This window comes from Phaseolus vulgaris, chromosome 1 (assembly GCF_051622355.1).
Source record: "Phaseolus vulgaris cultivar YP4 chromosome 1, ASM5162235v1, whole genome shotgun sequence".
Lineage (NCBI taxonomy): Eukaryota > Viridiplantae > Streptophyta > Magnoliopsida > Fabales > Fabaceae > Phaseolus > Phaseolus vulgaris.
The window spans coordinates 54,562,928-54,585,090 of record NC_143498.1 but is presented as its reverse complement, the minus strand read 5'-3'; the positions used below and the strand labels follow the sequence as shown (position 1 = coordinate 54,585,090).

Sequence of the window (22,163 nt, the reverse complement as noted above, 5' to 3'; positions counted from 1 at the left end):
ACTTCAACAAAAATAAAGAAACGTACTTCTAACCTATGGAGTATAAATAATCACACGGACACAGACACAGAGATACGTATAATCTCTAAAATGTAGGACATGAGAATACGAAACTATATATTATATAATTATGAATTATATAAATTGATAATAAAGATTTATATGCACAAGTATGTTTCAGTTTTTTTTAGCAAAAATATGTTTTTCATGACTGGTTCAAAAGGATTTATTCCTTATTTTTATAAACATAATAAAAATTTATACAATAAGTTTAAATTTTTAAAAGATTAATGTATTTCTCTTATTTAAAATTGTATTAAAATTGTAAAAAATTCAACAAATTTTTTTAAATCTAACACACCGATACGTCGATAAGTGTTCTACAAATGTTGATATATGATACGTGCACATCATCATTTAAGAGACGAGTCTCATAACTTTTAACTCACTCTAATGCTAAAATGTTTAACCATACAAAAGGGTGTTTACTTAATTGTATGAAATTAAATGAGAGATGTATTAATTATTTCTTTGAAAAATACTATACATTTTTTAAATGAATTGTATGAAATTAATTGATGATTTCTTTGAAAAAATATCTTCATCTCTTTGTGCTTTGTTGTCAACAGTGACATGCCAGAAAGAACCATTTCTTCATAGAAATCATTAAACATGATGTAGAGTAAATGAAAGGTATATTCTTCATACATTTTTTTGGCGTGTTTCGTGATATTTATTATTTTCTAACAATAGATAACAATTATGGTTAAAAGTAAGTTTCATTGTAGTTTTTTAATGTGAAAAATTGGATAAAATGCATCTTAGTAGGTTGGATATGATTATCAATTAATTTTCAAAACCATCATTGAGTATCTCTCTTTCTTTTACTCTATGATTAGTTTTTATAAAGTTCTTTTTTTCTTAGCAATTTTACACCAATGCCACTGATTTATTAATTGTCAAAATAAATTAAATTTTAAGAAAATCTAACAACATCTTTTAAGTTAAAATTTATTAAAACAAAACATAATCATATTTTTCCCTCAATTGTTAATCATTTTCAAGTAGTCTCTCTCATGATTTTGTAATCTTAATATTATTTAATTAACAAATATGAATTAATTAAACATTTCTTTCAAACTCAAATGTAAGTAAAACACTTGGTTTTACTTAGTGGGGTGTTAGTTAAATTACATATAAAAAAATTGTATGTTTTGTAATTTATTTATAATTATAGTTTTTGAAAAAAAAAGTGCTATTTTTTAACTAATTTAAGTATATATCTAAAATAATAGAATTTTGACATTAAATGAAATTAGTATACCGAGTTAAACATGTTTTTTTTATGTATTATAACTCAGATTATTTTTTAGTTCAAATTTTATATTTATTAAATATTTATAATAAAAAAACAATTAAAATAAGTTCTTATTAATGTTATTTTACGTGTAACAACCATATTTCTAACGTGTATAATATTTGATTTTTTTTCGAATAGACCTGAAAGGAGAAGAAAGTTGGAATGCGAACAGGCGCCTATATTTTGATTTCACCCGACCCAAAAGTACACTATCCATTTTGGACACATCCGGTGCCAAAGTCATTGAATGGGTAAGTCGCCAATTCCAAATAATAAGTTAATATAAAGTATTTTAACATCTATTATATATTAAAAATTTATATTCTAATATAATAGTTATCTATTACAAATATCTAATAAATTTAAATTTAAACTAAAAACAAAAACTAGTTTGACATGAAAATATAATAATAAAAAAATATATTTAATTTTAAAAATAAAAATAATATAATAGAGCAGTGTGCAAACAAACAATGTGACATTAATGCTTCCTATATATTCCAAATCTGAAAAGAAGATTTGGAGCCTCCCATAATATAGTGACTCAACACACCAACAACATTTCGAATTCATTGCCTTTAAGTTTGGGACAAATTATTGAATTCCACACCAAATTCAATAAATGCTACATTAACAGATTTTGGATTTTGGCACGTTCAAAACCCCCCAAAAATAATGGAGTAAAAAAAATACATGAACTGAATAATAAATTATTAAAACTATACTAAATTGTATTAAATCTTGGTGAATGTTACTGACTCAATTATTATGATTTGAGATATTAGATTAACTGATAAGTGGTAAAAATAATAAATTATTAATTAAATCAGCTGACTTAATATATTTTTATAATAAAATTATATAACTATAAATAATGTTATTCATCACTGCTCAAATTTAAAATTATATTATCATAATCTTTTACTAAACTATAATAGCTTATATTATAAATAACAAATCAAATTCATAAAAAATAAATTTTATTTGTATAAAGATGGTTCAACCTTATTTTCTATTTTCCTTCTTTGTATTTCTTTCCCTTTTATTCTACAACTTTACAAAAAAGAAAATAAGTTTTGCGTTTTTCCACCTGGCTTAATTTTTTCCACGTAAAATCTTCATCATTGTCTGTTTCTATTATTTTCACATGTTTATCAAACTTATTTCTCATCAGAATAACAAAATCAACAATTTGAGAAATGTCTTTTTTATGCCCTAATATGAAATTTTTTATTTCAAAAAAACAAAATCAACAAGACATACTAATTAATGTACCACAAGTTCGAACACTTATCTTAAATGGCGTGTCGGTGTCAGATACTCGTATCGAACATCGACACTCGTATGACACTCGTATAACACATATCCATGAAGTGTCCAATTCAAAAAGTATTTATTGGATTTTTGATAAATCTAGTATCGTTCTAACACAATTTTAAAAAATAAAAATACATTAATTTTCTAAAAATTCAAACTTACTCTATAAATTTTTATTATAATAAAAATAAGAAACAAATCATTTTGAACCAGTCATGAAAAACATTTTTCTGCTCCAAAAAATAATCTGAAACATACTTGTGCACACAAATATTTATTGTCAATTTATATAATTATATAATATATAAATCTGTATTTTCGTGTCTTATATTTAAAAAATTATACGTATGTCCATGTTCGTGTCCGTATCATATAAGTATCCGTGTGAGTGTCTTATCTTTAACTATTATTTTAGTTGAAAAATACATAATCATGATATTTTTTTCACTTTTAATTTTAACTATTTCCAATGAGAGAGGATTCAGGAAGCACATGAATGAGCAAAATGATTTTGATTTGCCAATCAAAACTAAAACTTCACCAAAAAGTTTGAACTATCCTAGTGAGTGGAATGATGATGAGTGTTTGTCAAATAATCAAGTTACATGTCATAATTAGGTGATTTTGAGTTAAAATTTATCCTTACCAAAATGATATTTTATATGCTGTCTAAATGGGTGTTAAAATAAACAAAATTTCAAAATTACTTATTTAATAAGTATTAATTTTAGGGTTCTTTTAAAAATGTCTTGTTCTTTTAAGTTGAGCCGCGGATTTTTTTTGTTGAATTTTAAATGTGAGTTTATATATATATATATATATATATATATATATATTAAGGAAAAATGAATAATATAAAAAATATATAAGAAATTTTTTTTTACAAATCTTATTACCAATGAAGCCGAGTGAATATATTCCTAAATTTGAAGATATTATAGTTATGTTATCTTCTTTCTTTCTTTAATTTTGATATGTTTTTTTTTTCGACCTCAAGTCAATTGAGGTAGTATTGTTAGGATAAATCGCATTTAAGGTATTGTTCGCTTTGAAGTTTTTGAGTTCCGTCACAGTTTGCCCTTAAAAGACGTCTTAGTGGGTTAAGTGAGAAAGGTGTATTCAAACTGTTATTGACTCCTAATGATGTGGGCTAAGGGAAAGAATTTACGATCCCACAAACGACGCTGATGTTCCGACCTCAAGTCCGAGAGATAGCATTGTTAGGGTCAATCATCACATTTGAGGTATTGTCTGCTTTGGAGGTCACTGCTCCGTCACGGTTTTATCCTTAAATAACGTCCGATGGTTGGTTGAAAATAAAGAAATACATAAACTACCATTAACATCGATTTATAAGCGAAACTATATTAACGACACTAGAATATGTTTTCTTCTCTTATTGAATAAAAACAGGAAAAAGGAAAATAAAAATATTAACTTCTTAATGCAAAGTTCAATTTTCTATGCTCTGTTTGTTTCCAACCTCCATAAGTATAACATAACAAAGTAGGTAAACTCAGTCTTGAGATGCAAAACCATGTATAACATGTAACAAACATCAAACCAAGTAATATTCATGAAGACAAAACAAAACATGTTTTTGAACTTTAATGACAAGATTGTAGTGCGGTGATTCCTAGTTCAACACTACTAAACTTTCCAGGTACATGGTTGTTTGTGGAAACTATTTAGTACAATGAAAAAACGATGTGAGAAGATTTTGGAGAGAAAATGGTTATCGATGTTGACATAACATAAAGCTCTTTTGCTTATGCACGAACGCAAATAAATGTAAAATTGACTTTTGTCGCATGGTTGCATCATAGATATTTCAAAAGAAATCTTTGTCAATTTGTCATCATTCCCCACTTTCTTATACATTTGTAACTACGTGCTCTCATAAAAAAGAAAATGAAAAAAGAAGATGAGTTAAATATCTTTTTCATTTTCTTTTATTTTAACGTATTTTTTCCAGTTTAAACTTTAAAATTGCAATAAATAAACTATTAAAATATTTTTTTATCATTTTTTAATATAACAAATAAAATTTTAAAATAAATTATATTATAATATCATATCAACTATCAATTAGCATGAAATATTTTACATTCTAGTTCCCATGAACAAATAGTTTATGTTCCTACTAGGGAGATGAGACCTAGAGAACTATTAAAGTCTTCTTCTCATTGCTTCGTCGGTCAGGTGACTGGATGGTGAGCTGGGATTATTCTCGTCCTTTTGCTTCTACTTCGACACTCGGTCTCGGCTGAACACCGGATGGTGGGGTACCTGCGAAGGCACTCCGACGCTCAAGTCAGTAAAGCGGGTGGTCAGCTCTCAAGTAGGTGAACAGTAATAAATGACATACCTTACTCATTGGAATACGTGCTATTTATATTATTCTAATGAGCCTACCTTGTTGAGCCCGTTTATCAAGGTGGATACCAGTTAAGGTCGCATTACTTAATTCTTAATGATGGATTAACTTCACTGATCTTGGTTTGAGCGTTAACTTTAGTAGGGGTCGGTCGACAGCCAAGTACCCATGGTGTGGGTCGGCCCTCGGCCAAATTCCAGTGGTGTCGGTCGTCTCGGCCAAGACTCTTAAGGTTTCGACCGAGTCTTCCAAGGTCTCGACCAAACAGGCAGTCGGCCTTGTCATCTCGGCCAAGTCTCTCAGGTCTCGGCCGGTCTTCCTTTGGTTTTGGTCAGGTTGACCGAGTCTCGGGCAGGGAGGTTAGGGGTCGGCCTCGCCCATACCGGTACAGTTTACCATGTAAAAAAAATTAACCAAAACTTATTTTAATAGTTTACTTACTACAACTATTCAAGAGATATAAAGTTTGGAAAAAAAAAATTAATTTTATAATATAAGACAAAAATATATTTAATCCTTAAAAAAATCTTCTACTAATTTTAGTTAAACTCAAAGTTTAACTTGGATAAATGACCCGTTTGAATTGGATAAACAAAATTCCCCTCCTAATTATTAATTTATTTATAAAAAGAGATGATAGGTTGATATCTGTTAAGAAAATATAACCACTTATAATTTAATATATTAATATTTAATCATATTATTTTTATATTTTAATATAAATTATTAATATATATATTTTATATTATTGGATATTCGGATTTTAATATTGTATTTTTTATTATTATTCTACAACGGAGGAAAAACTGAAAATGCGGATAGACCAATACCAGTGGGAAAAAAAAACACTAGAAATGAAAACGGCGTCGTCACATTACAAGGGTATAACTTCTCCGCAAACTCACTCGCTGTGCTCTGATTTGATTTGAACGTGGAATTCGAATGTGGGGATTTCTCCGAACTCGAACGTGTTTGCGATATTCTGAGTCCCTTCTTCTTCATCAGCCATGGAAGAAGAACGTAGCCTTTTCTTCTTTCGCCGCCGTGGACGGCCGTAAAGACCTTCTGGATCTGCCGGAGATCGAGAAGGTTCTGACGGAGATCAAAGCTGACGACGTTAAGGTGATACCGGTTCCCAAGCACTGCGATTGGGCTGATTTCATGGTTCTCGCCACTGGCAGGTCCACCTGGCACGTCAAGAACATCGCTCAAGCCCTAATTTACAAGGCACCACACCTTCGTTTCTTCGTCATTTTTTCTCGCTTTGTTGATTTTCGATTGAAACTCAGAAACAGTTATCGTTTCGTTTTTCTTCCGACTTATGTATGTTTGGGTGATTGACCAGGCTAAACAGAAACAGAAGGGAGCTGAACGAATGATGCTGCCGAGTGTGCAAGGGCAAGCTGGAGGAAAGTGGATCGTCATTGACTCTGGTATCTAATGCTTTTATTGTTGTTGTTTGTGTTCATATGCTTTCGTTTTGTTGAATTTAGAAAATCCATTAGGGGTTGTTTAGACAATCTTCGAGAGAGATAGTTTATTTGGTTAAAATTAATTTATGCATACCCAAATTTGTAGAATTTTCTTATATAATTTATCTAAATTAACTCATGAAGAAGTTCATTTCATTTTTTCTTATTTTTCTCACCTAAAGTCATTTTGAAGAAATTTTTTCTAGCTGAGAATTCAAAGGGAGCAAAATTATAGTAATGATAATCATAGTAGTTAGTATTTTACCATACGAAACGATACAGTTTCACCCTTCCAAGATACGAATCTTTTGACGAATCTTTTTCGTTCCTGAATCTTAACTGTATCGTGCGACGCATGAAGAATCGCTGAATCTCGAAACGAAACGATTCTGTATTGTGTGAATCGGTGTGGAATTTAAAAAATGAGTAAATAAAAGAAGATAGACAGAATTTGTTTAATAACATGTATGCACCACATTATTTTTTTAGAGGTTGTTTTGGTGAAGTGTGGTATATATATAATTTATTGTATCTTGCATGTATACATATCTTATATATTTAAGTATATATTAAATTTTGTAATGTTTATGAATCTACGATTCATGATACGAAACGATTTACGATTCATAATATCAACTCTTCGATACACTACTTGTATCTCGATTCTACTACCATAATGATAATGGCTGGTAACAGATATAGCATATTGACTGAGGTTGCTAAATGTTCTATTTTTTTAGGAATGTTGTTGATATGGGGTATTCACATACTTCTTCAATAATTAATATTTACAAAGAACTAGTTGAGTGTCTTTAATGGGGTCTTCTTTTTCAGAGACGTCTATTTCATCCACACTATCGATGTTGTATGATGTATGTTATGTAAACCAGTATGCAGATAGTGGTTGAAGCTCACATCAGAGAGCTACTAATTCAGTTTAAGTGGAGGCTCATTTCTTCCCTAGCTAATTAAGTATGCTACCAGTGTGACTAGTTAGTTCGTTAGTACTAGAAAGTGGCTAAGTTAACTTGTTCATTCCACAACATTATTGTGTAAGCGCATGTTACTCTGTGTGATATTCACTAAATCAAATAAGATAATGAGTTAAGTCTCAACTTCGTATCTGTTTCCAGTCTCCAACCTCTGATTTTCTTTCTTGCACTTATTCTAATTTCTTCGCTGTTGAATGGAGTCAGTGAATTACCATTCTTGGGTGATTAGGGGTGGCAAGGTGGGTAGGCCATGTAGGCCGGCGTGCAACCTGTTGTAAAAAAGGGTAGGACGAGCTGGACATTTAAGCCCATCAACCCACATAAGCCGTCCACATAACACAATTTGCATGGGCGAAAGTGTGGGTCAGCCCGTCCAGTAACCTGGATTTTTTTAATCTTTTATTGTTATATAGTATTATCTGTATGTTGAATATGACTAAATATTTTCATTCATTATTTCATGAATATTGTATATTTACTAGTATAAATCTAGATTTCATTTCATGGTCGACTTTAATATATATTTTCACAGCATTTTTATTTATTTGTAGTAAATAGTAACTTATTAATGTTTTTGTAAGACATTTAATTTGGGATTTAAAAGTTAAAAGGTTTTTGTTAACTATTTTAAAAAATTTACATAGGAGTGGGTTAGACAGAACTATTAACTCGAAGTCTTATGTGGATCAGCTTGTCTCGACCTGTTCCTGGCATGCGAGATGCGGTGAGACAAGCCAAAACGGAGTGGGTTAGTCCACATTGCCACCCGAATGGGTGATGTGTCATACATATATTCTTCGAACAAGACTCTTTTATTGAAGAATTAACTGAAATTTGTCTGTTACAACTAATCCAACATTGCGGTTTGCTCTTTTTATCCCCTCTGGGAGGTGTTGCAAGTTGACGATTCTTTCATGGATCACTTACATGTTAACTCCTTTCATTTGCTCAGAGTCCTATGGCTTGACAAGGCTTCGGGGAAATAATTTATTTGTTAGTTTTAAGGGTTTAGTAGGTCTATTCTCTGTCACTTCCTGTTAAAGAGTAGTTTTTCTAGATCAATGAACAGTGCTTTTTATGTTATAAAAACTTTCAATTATTGGATTTATAGTTCTAACATGCCTTTTTTTTCCTTTATGGATCAATTTTATGTTTAGGTAAAGTGATAATTCATGCACTTGATGAAAAGGCTAGAGCTTACTACAATTTGGAGGGCCTTTGGACCCCAGGGACAATTCAACACGAACCTGATGGGGTAAGGAAGAGGCTTGCTTATATTGTTTTAACTTTTGTGCCTGGCACCTTAACTTTCATTCACTACTTGGATTTATATTATGATGATATCGCCAAACCAAATCTTCCTATGGATTAAGCGTTGTGATTGGGACCAATTCCTGGACTAGTTTGTGTTAAAAGTAATTCAAAATGCTACCTTAAATTATGCTTGGTGGAGGTCTTAGGGCAGGCATCTTATTGCTTAGAGGACTAGCTCGAGTTATCTGATTAGGCTTATATCAGTGTATATGGCTTGGGTCAACTTGGCTTGAGCAATTACATAAACTTATTTCTTTATGTTGAAGATGTATTCTTGAGATACATACTCGAATGATCTTCATTTTTCTTTTTATTGTTGTAGGATATACAAAAAGCTTTGGTGAAGGTTCGTCGGAAAAACAATTCGAAGAAACCTGCACAAAAGAATGCTTAATTGGTGTCTCTATCTAAACAACCTTTTAAAACTGGAGCTTCTGACTCTGCATCTGATCTAAACAATTTAGAAGTTTGTAAACAGATCGTCGATTTTCTGATCTGTTATCTTACTTGTTCTGAATACAATTTTTGGTAGGGTTCTCTTGCTGCAATGCCAAAGTTAGAAAAGAGGTAAAAAAGTGAAGCTTTCTCTCATCATGAGTTATGTTATGACTCGTTACTGGAGCTTGGGTTTTACTACATCTGAATAAATATGTGAATAACAAAACTGTTTACAGACAGAAAATTATATATATATATATATATATATATATATATATATATACATATATTAATATCATAAGTAGATTTACGTGTAAACCAGATACCTTATTCTCATAGGTGACAAAAAATACTTTTAAGTTGGAAAATGGCTAAAAAATTAAGTATTCTCAAATTAAAGGGGATGAAAATGGAGGAAAGTATTTTTTGGATAACGAAATTAAGTTAGATTTTTTTCAAAGGAATTAAAATGCATTTTTATCATTTTTTTTAAACTTTGTCAAACACTTCTCATTCTTAGAAATGGTTTTTTTATTCTATCGAAGTATATTATTTTGAAACTTTACAGCTAAGAATTAGAAATTAATTTTTAAGATATTTTTTCAATAATTCTATTATTTTTAAATAGTCTTTTTAGTATGTATTAAGAATTTTGATGTCGAAAAATTTGGCAATATTTTTTCTAAATTCTTTTAAAATATTGTATTAGTATCTTTTTATGTTTCAAAATTAAATAGCATTTTTAATATTGGAATTTACAGTTGTAAGTTTAGCAGTAGTTGCATTGGTTTTCTTTTTCTTTTGTTTTATCGGCAGCTATAGTTACATTTACATAATATATTAATCGATGAAATAATTACAATTAGGTCTTTATAATAAACGTGAATAAAATAAGCTTGTCTTAGACACAAAACTTGAATTTACTTTTAAATTCCTTTATTTTATAACGAATAGACACATGTAATGTAGTAAATGATGTAGAAAGAAAAAAAAAATGTTGTATTCTCTAATATACTTTTGCCAATTTCTTCCTGCACCATATCAATTTTAACATGTACTCTATCATTTTTAAAAAATTTTAAAATTATTTTTATTTCAAATTTAAAAATCTAAAATAGTAAATATAATTAAAAAAAAATACATTCCAAACAAAAATATTCCGGACAAAAAAAATCTGTAATACAAAATTGAAAATACATTATTAATAAAAAATTTCAGAATTGAAAGAATATTTCTAGAGATAAAAGGTTTTGGAAATAATTTTTATTTAAACATTTTTTTATTTAAAGTTATTTTCATCAGAATATTTTTGTCATTTTTAATATCAGGTGATGATTTTTGAATTGATATGGTGTAGGAATAATTTGGCTCATACTTTTGGTGAGTCAGACATAGGTTTAGTTTAGGTGAATGGTGTATCACTTCACTACCAACGAAAACGATGCTCCCAAGTATAAAGAAGGCCTTCATTTACCATTTTACCCTTTACACACTCACATAGAATCGCGCAATATAAGGGCTCACGCGGTAATTGCCACCTCCCCTCACAAACCACACTCCCTTTGTTACCATCGCCCTTTCATTACCAACATTCACTCTCTGCGGAGCTCCCAAAGCAAGCACTAATCTAACAACCGCAACCGAATTCTGTTTTAAAAACTGCAACACACTTTCTTTCTCTCCTTCTCCACTATTCTCTCTCTGGCTTCTTCCATTTTTGCTTCTCGTTGCGTTTTCGGAACACTCATGGCTTCTATTGCCGGATCCAATTGCGTCGCTCTCCGAACCGCCAACTTCGCCGCCTCCGGTAACCGGAAAGTCTGTCAGATCAGGCAATGGTCTCCGGTTCTCACGAATCGCCGTTCCGTTTCCGGCCTTCGTCACCAATCGAGTGCTCCGTTTAGATCCTCTGGTACGGATTTGTTTTTTGCTTTTTGCGTTTTGCATTTCAATCGTTATTATGTCCGCGTGTTCAGTTTTGGTGATTATTTGATACGCGTAAGTGCAGGTGTGAGAGCGCAGGTTGCTACTCTGGAGGAAGCTGGAACCGGAGCAACTCAGAAAGTGGAAGCGCCGGTTGTAGTGGTTACCGGAGCTTCCAGAGGTATTGGCCGAGCGATTGCACTGACCTTAGGTAAAGCAGGTTGCAAGGTTCGTCTTCGCCAATGTTGAGCGTAATCTGATAATGAACGGTTCACTGTCGTAAAAAAATTAAAATTAGATTATCGATTTTTTGGTGAATTTCACATAGTGTATCTATGTATCTCGCTTTCAAATTGTTGTTTTAGAATTTGCGATTTAAGTTGCTTTAGTTTACCGGTGATTATGTGCAGTTTAAGTTAGTTGAACTTCTTTAGATTTTTAAATTAGGCACATAAAAAATATGCTTCTGGCGATAGTGACGCAATGTTGAAGATACATGTTTTGGATAAGCAGTTCTATTGTTAATACTTTTTGTTTTTGTTTTTCAATTTTTGTCACGATATAGAGTATTCCGTGGAACTTTCTTTACGAAATTAAAGTTGTCTACATTGCTGTAATACTGTCGTGATTTGCTTTGGGATCCTGTGTTTAGTAACTTGGCCTTGTGTTGCAGGTTCTGGTCAACTATGCAAGGTCATCCAAGGAAGCCGAGGAGGTTTCCAAAGAGGTAGAATTTTTCCTCCTGAAACTTGTGTGATTAGTTTTTTAGTGCGCATCTGTTGCTATTTATGTGATATAGTTTTCGTGAAATATCATATTCGGGCCATAATGTGGAGTTATTTACTAAGTCTGAACCAATGTGATTACTTTAATTGTTTTATTATACATTTTCTTCATTGGCAATATAATTGAGATTCGGATATCCTATAATATCAGCATATTTGTTATTTTAGCCGATAGCAATGTTGTTGTAAAAAATGCTTATTATGATTATAAGTTTCTTTTACCCAGGAGAAAATAGTGATTGTCTGAATTGCATTGATTTGTTTAGTTACACATTATTTATACGTTGTTTTAATATGTATTAATTTGTTTGAGGAATTTAGATTGAGGAATTTGGTGGGCAAGCTCTTACATTTGGTGGAGATGTTTCTAATGAGGCAGATGTGGAGGCTATGATTAAAACTGTGAGCAGATACTCTTGAATCCTTACATTTACCTTATTCTACCTTGGCTGCTTCATAACTTTTACATCTGCAGGCAGTTGATGCTTGGGGAACAGTTGATGTATTGATAAACAATGCAGGTAAGTTGGAAAGCTTCTGTGGTTGAGCTAGCCCCCTTCCTCCCCCTCTCTTTTTCTTCAGTCATTCTCAAATAAATATTGTTATGTCTTTCAGGAATAACTAAAGATGGTTTACTGATGAGAATGAAGAAATCTCAATGGCAGGATGTTATTGATCTAAATCTAACTGGTGTTTTTCTTTGCATACAGGTAAATATGTTTTCAATCAGAGTTTGTTTGAAATTCTTGTTTAGTTTGAGAAAACATTTTCTGTTTTATGATATAATTATAGAAATGTCACTTTTTGAAGGCCTTGTTTCTGCTTTTAAAGATTTGTGCATAAAGTTTTTTTTTAAAAACCCTGTTTAAATGTTGTGTATAAATCTTTGGAAACAATAATAAGCAAATTTAAAATAGGGTGGCATTCCTGTAATTATTTTTGAAATAAATAAATAAATCAAGAAAGCGTTCTCTCAAACCCAAAAAGCTTAGTTTTTCCTTTTTCATTTTCAATTGGATCTGAGCTAGTTTATTTCTGCAGGCTGCTGCTAAGGTTATGATGAAGAAAAAGAAGGTGAGATACCACTAAATTGTTCTTTTGTATTGAGAAATCCTTAATGAATTTTTTTTATGGACATCTCAAGTGGTTAATTAATTCAATGACTGGTTAGCCATTAGTCACAGTAATATCATTAATCTGTGAAGTGATTAATTATTCCTAAAGTGAAGATATTCTTACCAACGATTCCTTTTTGTAAATTTAGTGCTTTTAGCATCCATGCTTTGCTATCTCATTTTATGGTTTGCAAGCTGACAATGGTCACTAAGATCTATACTTTCATGTAAATTGTTTTTGCAGGGAAGGATAGTCAATATTGCATCAGTTGTCGGTTTAGTTGGTAATGTTGGACAAGCCAATTATAGTGCTGCAAAAGCAGGAGTAATTGGCCTGACAAAAACAGTTGCAAAGGAATATGCTAGCAGAAACATCACCGTAATTTACTAAGAATCTATGCATTTTCTTTCTGGCATCAAAGGTTTACAATATTAGCTGACGAATTAACTTAAACCTGGTTTCCTTTGCCAGGTTAATGCGGTTGCTCCGGGGTTTATTGCATCTGACATGACTGCAAAGTTAGGACAGGACATTGAGAAGAAGATATTAGAGACAATCCCACTAGGTGAACATTGGAAATACTATAATGGAGGTTTTAATTTGTTTAACTTTTTTATTAACTTGTCGTTTTTAACTTGGATTCAGGAAGATATGGCCAACCGGAGGAAGTTGCTGGACTGGTGGAATTCTTGGCTCTTAATCAAGCTTCTAGTTACATCACTGGACAGGTCATTTATTTATTCCCATGAATGAAAATAACCGACTTACCTAGTTAAACTACCTAACTACTTGTTGTAATCCATAAAATTATAGGTATTATGACTTAGTTTGAATAAATTTTTCCCCAAGGACTTGACAAATAGAGAAGTAAAATGAATCAAACTTCTTTTTACAAGTTAAAATCAAGTTATGCATTGGGGTTCTATAACTTATATTGTTTACATGTATTTCTTTCCCACTATCACCTAAAGCATTTATTTAGACTAGAATTGATTGGCGCAGGTTTTCACCATTGATGGAGGTATGGTGATGTAATCCAGCAATCTGTTTACTCTGGGAACCTGAGCTTTTGCACCTTTTCGACTCCTGCTGTACGGTGATAGTTTATTCTTTGCCTGAGTTTTATTTAAGCTTAGTTCTACCGTAGTAGAGTCTTAGTTGAACTTAATGGTGAAATTCAAGGTGTTCTGCATCTTTTGTACTGGTTTGGTATTTATCGTCATGTTAACGGAATAGGCATAATTCTTATAAGCAAATCTGTCGTTTTTGCCCTAGATTTTCTTGGGTGTTCATTGCGGGAATCCGCAATGTTTATTAACTTATTACCGGCCCATTGCTGAATTTCTATTTGCTATTTGTCGACGACTTATATATTAGGTTGCACAATTGTACCCTTCCTTGCATGCAACAAAATACTAATATTCCATCAATGTCCATATTCTCCTCTGTAATACAATCATTCCTAAATATATCTTTAGTTATTATAAAATACATGAAAACACAATCTTTTTGAATCGATATACGATAAATTTATGTATTGACATTAATTTTATTTTATTTTTTACTTAATTTTGGGGTATGTTTCGATTCGTTCATGAATACCAATATTTTATTTTAGAAAAATGTAATTTGAATGTAATTACGATGCGGCTTTATTTTTAATCATTAATTGTAAATATTTTATCACTTTAAATTTTTAAGTTTACTGATTTATTTTTTTAGTGTATATTTATAGAAGTAACTTTAATTTGGAGGAAAATAATTAGTTAGCTTTATTTTCTTTGATGGTATAAAATTAAGTTATTTTGGATTTCATTTAAGGTTAGAGAAATTTTCCCCCATACCAAATTTAAGAAAGTATTTGCTAATAACAATTATGACTTTCTCTTGTAACAAATTATTGTCTATTATGTTATTTCGACCAAATTATTAAAGTTAAATTAAGATCAGCATATAAAATGTTGCAATAGCTGATCATTTTAAAAGTAACCATCCTTGGAACTTAATAATCACTAACATTTATTTTCAAATTACAAAAAATGTGAACAAAAATGTCATTAAAATTTTCAAATATAACATACACGTTGATTTATTCATTGAATTTGATTTGGGTAAAACAGTTATAGACAATTTTATAACTTAGAAGTAGAAAAAGCATGTTCAAATCAAATTAAATTAGAATTTTTACTATTGGAATATATGGAATTTTATATGTCGAAAAAATTAACTTATGAAGTTATACACATTTGAACACTACCCATTCATTTATTCTCCAATTGAACTAAAAATGATTCACGTTCTAGGTTCTAGATTAACGCTGTTTTGTTTTAGAAGTTGCCAATCATTTTGTTGCTTGCATGGTGAATCATAAAAGTTTCCAAGCAAGAAAATTGAATCCTAAGACAGAATGAATAATTAATTCTATTAATCAAATGTATATTTTGAAATATTAAATTTCTGTAATTCTTCAGATATTAAATAATGAAAAATACTTAAATTACCCCAGAAAATATATATAACATTCATTTTTTATCATAACAATTTTCACATAAAATTATTTATAATATAACTTCTTTATCTTAAATATTTATTTTGTTCATCACATGAATCTAATTATGTAAAAATAAACATACCTAACATTTAAAATTTTATTGACAATTGAAATTTATGAATAGAGTCAATTATTGCTTAATTTTTATAATGAAAGTAAGTCAAATTATGTGTTCCTCGTTTTAAGATATTTATAATCTAAAAACAAACAGTTTTGAATCCCTACAGCAAAATTAATAATCTTACCATACATAAATGATGAAACTAGAAGTTAACAAAGTGCAAGTACATTCTCTAATTAAATTGTTAAAATTATAGTATAAAACCGAATATATCTTGCAAAGTGAGATGTGAAATATGATTAATGTGCATACAAAAAAATCAACATAATTTTCCCAAGTAATAAACTATGATTTATGTGTTCATTAATTAAACGGCTGGAGCTGCCGGTGTGGTTTCTAGAGGATACATTTGTACAGATTTGATTAAAAAAATAACAAACATGATGGAGGTTAAAGCTAAAACTAATTTAAGTGGTTACCTTAACAAAATGCATCTTCAACATCATATGCCAACAATTGAAGCGTTAATTTGGTCGGAACCCCCACCATAATGAAGCTCGACAAAAGTTCCCCCTCCTTCTCCCTTCGCTAGTCTACCCGGATTTACAGCTATGCATTTCGAGTTCGAGTTGTTTATGCCTTCACTTTCGCTGCTAAGCATCTGCAGGGAGAGTGTCTATTTCTAAACTTTCTATCATAAAATAGTATTCAAATACTACAAAAAAAATTATTAAATACTAATTAAATTTAAAGATAAAATAATTAATCGATATGTTAAGTAAATTATCCACTAATTCAAAAATTGTTTATATTTAAAATAGTTTCTATTATAAATAAAAATTTATAAATTTCTATTTAAATTAGTTATCTAAATTTTAACACTAATCTTTTAAATTTTAAATTAATTTCTAAAAGATTAATAAAGACTAATTTAAAATATAAAGTAGTAAGTAACTAAAACTTTGGTAATTAATAATTAAATATTAATTTAAAAATTATTATAAATTTTTAATAATAGAAAGTATTTTAAATATTAATAGTTTTTTTAATTTATAAAATGGTTTCTAATCTAATCAAATAGTAAATAATTATTTTGATCTTTAAAATTAATTTTTATTTAATGATTTTGTAAGTATTTGGAAGAAAATGAAGCATCTAAAAAGGTGAAGACTATTTTTTTACCTTGACAAAGTACTTGATGTCTGAAGGTAAGATAAGTATGTCGGGAACCAATGAAAGCTGAAGGGCTTCTGGAGCAAGCGAAAAGTCCAAGGGAACACTTTCTGCGGGTGGGTAAAGTGGATAGAAGCTGACTCAAAAATTGAACAACATTAGATGTTTCTGATACTTCCTGAACCCAACAATAAGCAAAATAAATCACATGATACAAGTATTACCTTTGTTGGTTGAGAATATGGTTTGCAAGTCTACTCATGCGATCAATGGGTTTTCCATCTGCTGCAGTTCGCGATATCTCCTCTCCACTGGTTTGCTTGATAACATCCACGGTGCAGCAACCAACCTTAACCTGAAAACCAATCCTTGATGAATTATTTGTTACTTGCTTCTCTCTACACAAAGCATCTGACTAAACCTTATGACTTAACTTTCTTCTTTAAGTTTAAAAGAAAATCAGCAAATGGCAAAAAAAAGCCTACAAGAACTTTCTTGAACATGGATGTAAAGGTTTCATTAAATAATATGCTTCTTGTGATTCAAATATTTTATTTATACAAAATCCAAGACGTATATTGCAGAACTTGAGAAAGTAACTAGGGTAAACCCCCAATACAATACCTCATTGGCCTCAAAGATTCCAGGATTAGCGAGACTGACTATCTGAAAAAAAAAAAATTATGTAAGCATCATAGCCAAACTGTGTCAATGCTGAATGAATTCTGCTAGTTTAAGGAAGAGTTCTGAAGATTAATTCTTAAATGCTTTAAAATCATTATACCAATTTTTTTTGTATCTAAAAAGATCATACCTGAGATTTGAAATCAGATAAATTGATTTCCAATGCAGGCTACAAAAACAAATTATTAAATCATATTTCGGATCTGGTTAAACAATACACTAACAGGAACAAAAATCTTGATATCCTAATTGATCCAATTAATCATTACCTGAGGAAACACAAAATCATGGTTAGCATCACGTATAGATGGAACAAGAAGAACACGTGTTCCAGAACCCACATGTTCTACATAATCTTCCAACTGGAAATGGCAAATAATCCCATGGGAGTAAGAAATATGAAAAAAAAATAGAATTTCCAAAAAGAATCCTTTCCTTTAAATACCTTCCTCAGGATTTCAAAATGAAATATTTCATCAAAAGTCCTGTCTACAGTTCCTTTCTTAAGATCTGGGTGCTCAGAGTCCACAAATGGTCCCAGCTGAGACAAAACCCAGTTGTCAACAACACCAAGTTTTCATGCTTAAAGGATCTAGCACATACTGTCAAAGGCATAATAAAAAAATTATGATAGAAATATGCAGATTGTAGTATATGAGGTATTTACCAATACAAGCAAATGTGGTGGTCTTCGTTTTGCATATTGCAGCAGTTCTGTAAGAGGCTCAAACAACAAATTGTCTGCTGTAGTAAAGGGACCAGCCGCAATAATCTGTTAAGCACGACAGGCAAGAGTAAAAGATAAAATACTGACAAAAATGCGAGATGTATAGAATTATACAAAAAGTATTTGAGAAAGAGACTGTAATTTCTTTGAAAATCTGAAATATCTCAACTTCCCTTATAGGAAATACAAGCTTACATGCACCACATGAATGTCTTATGAATTATGACATTCCTTTGCAATTTTTTCATTGTTAGAACTGTAAAAGCAAATTTTCCAAATGTTCTGACAATTTATCAAAATGAAATCTATAGCACAATATAGTTTCCATAACACATAAAGGAGATGCATTATACGAACCATTGATAACTCTCTCTGTTTACAAAGCGTATCAGTAGACTGATTCTCCTTATCAATAGCTTGCTTCTTCGGAGGATTCAAATTCTCATCAGCTACAGACGTAGGTATAGAATCCACCAATTTAGATGCAATGAAGCAATGCCCACTAGGATTATGTCCTCCAATACCAACTACCTATCAAGATAAAATCTTCATTTTATAACTCAGGTACTTACACATTTAAAACCAGTGTTTTAACTCATCATATTTACTTTACTAACCTGGCCAGGAAAAATTGAATAATGGTTTAAACGTTGCAAGTCAAGGCGAACACATTCCCCTCCAGAATGCTCAATACTGCCAAGTTAGAAGAAAACAGACCCATGTATGATAGATAAAATTGAGAAGACAAAAATATAGTGTAATATCACCCTTAAACACATTCAATGCCTTAAATGATTTAACCAACAATCTCCCATTAATTCCCTAAATAAATAATTGATCACAAATTATTAAGAATTGTATCACAGCATTCCACTCATTGGCAAAAGCTCCAGTCAAGTTGAATAGACTGACTTTGTTATTGTGAATGTTTGTTCCATGTTTATAAAAAAATCCAACACAGGCACACAGACACATCAGTCTGATACTCTGATGAGATAAAAGATACATGCATATTGATGGCACGTGGAGACTATTACCTGCTCTGCAGCATGACAGACTTCTCATTTAAACGGCCTTCTGCATCACAACAAATCATGCCAACAGCAAAAATGCTCCTCTGATAAATAATATAAATTCAAAATTATTAGACAATCTACACTCATCCAAAGATCATTCAATGCCGTCACAGATCAGATTAACAAATCTGATGCCCAAGTTAAAAATAAAACAGCGTAAGAATCTTGTTATCCAAGAGCCATAATTAAATTTTGGTGCTTCAGAATGTCCGTGTATATCTATGACAAAAAACATAATTTTGCCTTCAAATTTCAGTGTGTGCATGGGACAGAAAGGGAAGTAGTATATTTACCTGTGAAGCAGATGTGGGGTCTGTTGGTTCTTCATAGAGCCCAGAAGCTACAAATGCCCTTGTATGTTTCCTAATTCGGTTTTCTATTGCATTAAGCTAAATAAAAATAATCAGATTTCAACAAACAGATGTAAAAGGATAATGATTTACTTAGGAGTCATACTATACATCACATACCCTATCCTCTGTTCTATCATACATGAATCTACAACCTGGTTTGAGTCCTGATCCATGAATGACCAATGAACACCTTTCACGTTGTGGAACTCTTCTGACAACATCATCTTCATCATTCTCAGTATCCTCGTGATTAAGTTCTTGCTTCCCATTCTCTACACTAGGGAGAGTGTTGATACTAAATTTCACTGCAAATCTTTCTGTTCGCTTTGAAAAGGGTGTAATTAGTTTTGACTTTGATGCTTTCCCAGAAGATAAAACATTCTCATACATTAAAGATGTTGTGTCAGTTGGAGAAAAAGTATCATGATGATGATTTATTGGAGTTCCAGGAGTATTGTCCTTTGTATCATCATCATTATTTAAGAGCCTGCATGAAAGGATTTATGAACTAACATCAAACAGTTCTGCCTGCTTCGTCAACTATTACATAACCATACAGGATTCAGTGAAAAACAAACACCAATAACCAGAGTACATGGTATTATAACCCAATATGCATGTTCCTTTATATTAAAGAAAAATGGGTAGAGAAAAGATCAAACATAATTCCAAAAAAAAAAGGAAGCTGGTTGACAACAAATTGAAGTTTGAAAAGATGCAGTCAAGCGATCATTTGCTTTTGCAGTAAAATTATGATGTTATCAACAGGGAGGCATATTCAAACACCATTTATGGTATGCTTGCAAATAAGTTGGGAAGAACCAAAACCACATTCAAAGAGAATCAATCATAGATGTTTCACTTGTAAAAAGAAATCACAATTCGTGATTATGCCTTAAAAAGTAAATACAACAAAAGATAAGTGAATGTGACTTTTGTGTTTAGTTGAACATTTCACGCTGAATCTCACCACAGACTGCTTTTGAGACAATAGTTTCAAACATAAATCACTTATCTTGAAATTCAATAATAACCAAATTAAATTTAAAAAATTCAAAAGTCACCCAAAATCAAGCATGCAAGTGCCCTCCCAAATACATATTAATGGCGGTACATAATTATCTTTTTTATTTCTGTGCACTTTTTATTTTGCAGAAGGCTTCATTCACAGAGCGAGGAATTTCCTGTTAGGCAATAAAATTGCCCTTGATTCAATCGTCAAGACACTTAAGGCAGACTAATAGAAACAATTCAAGCACAAAGCATCAAAGAACCATGGACATAAATACAAGATCCTAGTAGAATATGCTCACATTTCTACATCTCCGATAGTGTACATATGCAAGCCAGATTCTTCCTTTTCCTTTATAATGTCCTCTTTCTTCTGATTTTGTAGATGCAACAGAAAGCCATCAATTTCGGCACTCTCTACTATTGGTTCATTCAGCTGTCTGTCAAAAACAACCAACTAAATTCAAACTACAAACTATCTACCAAACCACAACGCTTATCTTCCAGATCAAATCATTAAATCAACACATAATTATTAAAACATTGACAAACTCAAATTGAAAGAAAGAACAAAATCTGAGTTAGAGCACATGACGCAACACAGTTCTTTGAAATGTTTATCTCAAACTACAAAATATCTAACAAACCAGAACACCTATTTTCGAACCAAAACGTTAAATCAACCTTTCCTCTCATAAAAGGAAATGAACTAACTCCGATGTTTTTTTTTTTTTTGTTCTTTTCAATTATTACTTTTCTATTTTTCATTAAATGAACACAAGTGTTTCGTGCAATACACTTTTCTTTGAAGCGTTCATTTCATATCAAACAAACGACGGATTGTAAGTTTCCGGAGACTCGTTAGCAACGTAACGCGGATAACAGAGTACACATCCTTCTAGACTAAGGAATCCACAAACTACGAAGTAACAAATAACACTTAGTGAAAAATACTAAACGAAAACAGCAGAAGAAGACGCAAACCTATTGAGGTAATGAACTTCCCAGCTTGAGACGAGATCGGAAGGAGTGAGACTGTAATTGATGCAGAAAGTGACACCTACACATTCTCAGAAGTTTAACAGATAAACTATTGTGCATGAATAGAAGAAAAACCGAAGAATCGCTTACATTTGCTGAGAATTTCTTGTTCGTCTTCGATGTCGAAACCGCTTCTTTTGAATTCGGATTTGATTTCCTCGTCCATTGCTCTCTCTCGCTCTCTCTCTAGGGTTTCTCTCAGTGGAGATGCAGAAGAAAAATGGCGGGAATTTTGCCGGTTTAGTTTATATAGAGCATTGGCTTTATTTTATTCCGATTATGCCCTTTTACCGCGCGTATTAACAGACGCACGTAATAGCGATGCGTTGTCACCGTTTATAAAATGTCCATTCAGAAATAGCAAACTAATTTTCAGAATTAAAGTTTTTCAT

At 31.2% G+C, this 22,163-nt stretch overlaps 3 protein-coding genes across 3 annotated transcripts; 2 read left to right on the top strand and 1 right to left on the bottom strand.

Annotated features, from left to right (window-relative positions):
- Nucleotides 1–5,871: 5,871 nt before the first annotated feature.
- Nucleotides 5,872–9,514, top strand: LOC137815228 (Lojap-related protein). Its single transcript, XM_068618323.2, has 4 exons — nucleotides 5,872–6,281; nucleotides 6,400–6,487; nucleotides 8,676–8,773; nucleotides 9,155–9,514. The coding sequence occupies exons 1-4, from the start codon at nucleotides 5,997–5,999 to the stop codon at nucleotides 9,224–9,226; spliced, it is 543 nt and encodes a 180-aa protein (XP_068474424.1). The 5' UTR covers nucleotides 5,872–5,996; the 3' UTR covers nucleotides 9,227–9,514.
- Nucleotides 9,515–10,619: 1,105 nt separating this feature from the next.
- On the top strand, nucleotides 10,620–14,530 carry LOC137815227 (NAD(P)-binding Rossmann-fold superfamily protein). Its single transcript, XM_068618322.2, has 11 exons — nucleotides 10,620–11,182; nucleotides 11,279–11,421; nucleotides 11,867–11,920; nucleotides 12,300–12,380; nucleotides 12,454–12,499; nucleotides 12,594–12,688; nucleotides 13,020–13,052; nucleotides 13,338–13,472; nucleotides 13,566–13,659; nucleotides 13,740–13,822; nucleotides 14,097–14,530. The coding sequence occupies exons 1-11, from the start codon at nucleotides 11,017–11,019 to the stop codon at nucleotides 14,127–14,129; spliced, it is 963 nt and encodes a 320-aa protein (XP_068474423.1). The 5' UTR covers nucleotides 10,620–11,016; the 3' UTR covers nucleotides 14,130–14,530.
- Nucleotides 14,531–15,909: 1,379 nt separating this feature from the next.
- POLA2 (DNA polymerase alpha 2) lies at nucleotides 15,910–21,987 on the bottom strand. The gene is made up of 16 exons (XM_068618320.2): nucleotides 21,862–21,987; nucleotides 21,715–21,790; nucleotides 21,033–21,170; nucleotides 19,837–20,206; nucleotides 19,660–19,755; nucleotides 19,328–19,407; nucleotides 18,908–18,983; nucleotides 18,648–18,821; nucleotides 18,231–18,335; nucleotides 18,009–18,104; nucleotides 17,833–17,925; nucleotides 17,694–17,732; nucleotides 17,504–17,545; nucleotides 17,104–17,234; nucleotides 16,889–17,015; nucleotides 15,910–16,367 (listed from the first exon to the last, which is right to left on the bottom strand). Exons 1-16 carry the CDS (start codon nucleotides 21,935–21,937, stop codon nucleotides 16,209–16,211), a joined length of 1,878 nt encoding a protein of 625 aa, XP_068474421.1. The 5' UTR covers nucleotides 21,938–21,987; the 3' UTR covers nucleotides 15,910–16,208.
- Nucleotides 21,988–22,163: the final 176 nt, after the last annotated feature.